General features: G+C 64.1%; 2 protein-coding genes across 2 annotated transcripts in view; one reads left to right on the forward strand and one right to left on the reverse strand.

Moving 5' to 3' along the window:
- H696_04995 (hypothetical protein) overlaps positions 1-774 on the forward strand; it is a 1958-nt gene extending 1184 nt beyond the window's left edge. The window contains exons 4-6 of the mRNA XM_009498864.1: positions 10-95; positions 218-389; positions 572-774. Coding sequence (XP_009497139.1) covers positions 10-95; positions 218-389; positions 572-684 — 371 coding nt within the window. The 3' untranslated portion in view covers positions 685-774. The remainder of the gene's footprint in view (positions 1-9; positions 96-217; positions 390-571) is intronic.
- The window catches only part of H696_04996 (hypothetical protein), a 1424-nt gene continuing 322 nt past the window's right edge, over positions 754-1855 (reverse strand). Inside the window, exons 2-3 of the mRNA XM_009498865.1 lie at positions 1634-1771; positions 754-1410 (exon numbers count right to left, since the gene is read on the reverse strand). Of these exons, the coding sequence (XP_009497140.1) occupies positions 869-1410; positions 1634-1771 (680 nt within the window). The 3' untranslated portion in view covers positions 754-868. The remainder of the gene's footprint in view (positions 1411-1633; positions 1772-1855) is intronic.

Consider the following 1855-nt stretch of genomic DNA (forward strand, 5'->3'; position numbering starts at 1 on the left):
CCGGTCCAGGCGCCATCATCGTTTCAACCCCCCAGCACATTGCCCTCGGCGATGTGCGCAAGGGCATCGACATGTTCAAGAAGGTCAATGTCCCGGTGCGTTCATCTGTCAGCGCGTTCGCCCGGCGCATTTGGCCGTCCATTGACCAGTGCTTGGCGCATGGGCATCCGACCGTGCACACGCCAACCGGCATCCTGCCGTGCGCCTCGCGCCGCAGATTGTCGGCCTCGTCCAGAACATGTCCCTCCATCAGTGCACCCGCTGTGGCCATGTCGACCACATCTTTGGCTGCGATGGGGTCCGTGACCTCAGTGACGAGTATGGCATCCGCCTTTTGGCGGATCTTCCCATCAATGCGGCCATCTGCGATGGCGCAGACCATGGCAAGCGTACGTGGCACCCATGGCTGTCCTCCCGGTCCGATGGGCCCTCTCTCTTTCCCGCCCTTTCGGTGTCCCCTTCCCCCCTGCCCCTCTCCCCTTGGCGGCCCTTGGCGGCTGGGCCTCCGCCGATGTCACTCTCCCTCTCTGACCACGTCCTCTTCCTGATCCTGCCTTTCGATCGGCCGCAGCCATCGTCCTGTCGCAGGCTTCCTCGCCGGCTGCGATGGCCTTCCACTCGGTGGCTGACGCCGTTGCGGACCATCTCCGACGGATGGACGAGGCCGCTGCCGTGGACGCCTGAAATGGGCCGGCCTCCCTCCCGGCCCTTGGGGGTGCCCCCGCTCCTCGAGGGACTCTGTGCAATAGCAAATTGGACCAGGCAATTTCAGGCCTTTTTTATCAGTGTTGTGTGGGGTTGCTGTTGGGGTTTGTTTTTTGTTTTCATAGCCCGCCTATCGGGGACCGGCAAACGGGCCGGCCCCAGATCACCGGAACTTGGACCACCGAAGGGTGACCACGCTGACGGAGAATGCCTCCTCCGGACTGGCGGCCGGGCCGGGGCCGGCTGCCGAGGCGACGACACTGCACAGCAGGACCGCCTTTTTGGTGCTGTTGGCCAGCCGACCGGCGGCAATGAGCTTTTCCGCGGGCAAGGTCCCCCCCTGGGCCTGGTGGCCGACGATCAGGACGATGTATTCCGCATGGACCGACAGCGGGTCGGCCGTGTACGCGAGGAAATCCCCCCCAAAGCGAGTGGACCCGCTGGCTGTCAAGGTCAGCCCACACGTGAGGGCCAGATGGCGGAAGACCAGATATCGAGCATCCTCATGGTCAAGCAGCGGGAGTGGGGAGGCGTGGCTTTGCGATGTGCAAGGCTGGGAGGATGGCCAATCGGAGCAGGGGACCACGGGGGCGTTGGCGAACTCCCGCTCGAAGCGCACGTAGCAGGGCCAGTGGAATATATAGCCGGCAGCCTCTGGGAAGTCGGATTCCGTGATGGGTGTGGGGATGGGGATTCGCGCGAGGCCTGGACAACAGGGCGCACAAGGGACCGCACGCATTTGCCAGTTGGTGAAGGGGAGCCAGGGACACACGGGCACACGGGCCAGTAGAGAGAGAGAGAGAGAGAGAGAGAGAGAGAGAGAGAGATGGGTGGGTGGGTTAATGACAGCGGGCATATGCAGGCGAGGCCGAGCGGGCAGGAACCCGACGGAGTCGGGAATGGCCCGGAAGAGGAGCACGACAGGTACCCTGGGCAAAGAGGAAGCGGCCCTGCGTGCGGGACAGGACTCCCGGCGTGGAGAGTGACGAGCTTTGCGACGGGGCGATGGCCAGGGTGCCAGCCAGCTGGCTGACGATTCGGTGCTCCTGGCGAAGCCAGATAATGTCTGCTTGAGAGACGAGCCAATGGGTCAAAATATGCGGAGCACACAACCGCCGAAGGACGACGCTGGTTTGGGCGGGGGAGCGGG

This window comes from Fonticula alba (assembly GCF_000388065.1).
Source record: "Fonticula alba strain ATCC 38817 unplaced genomic scaffold supercont2.8, whole genome shotgun sequence".
In the NCBI taxonomy this organism is placed as follows: domain Eukaryota; order Rotosphaerida; family Fonticulaceae; genus Fonticula; species Fonticula alba.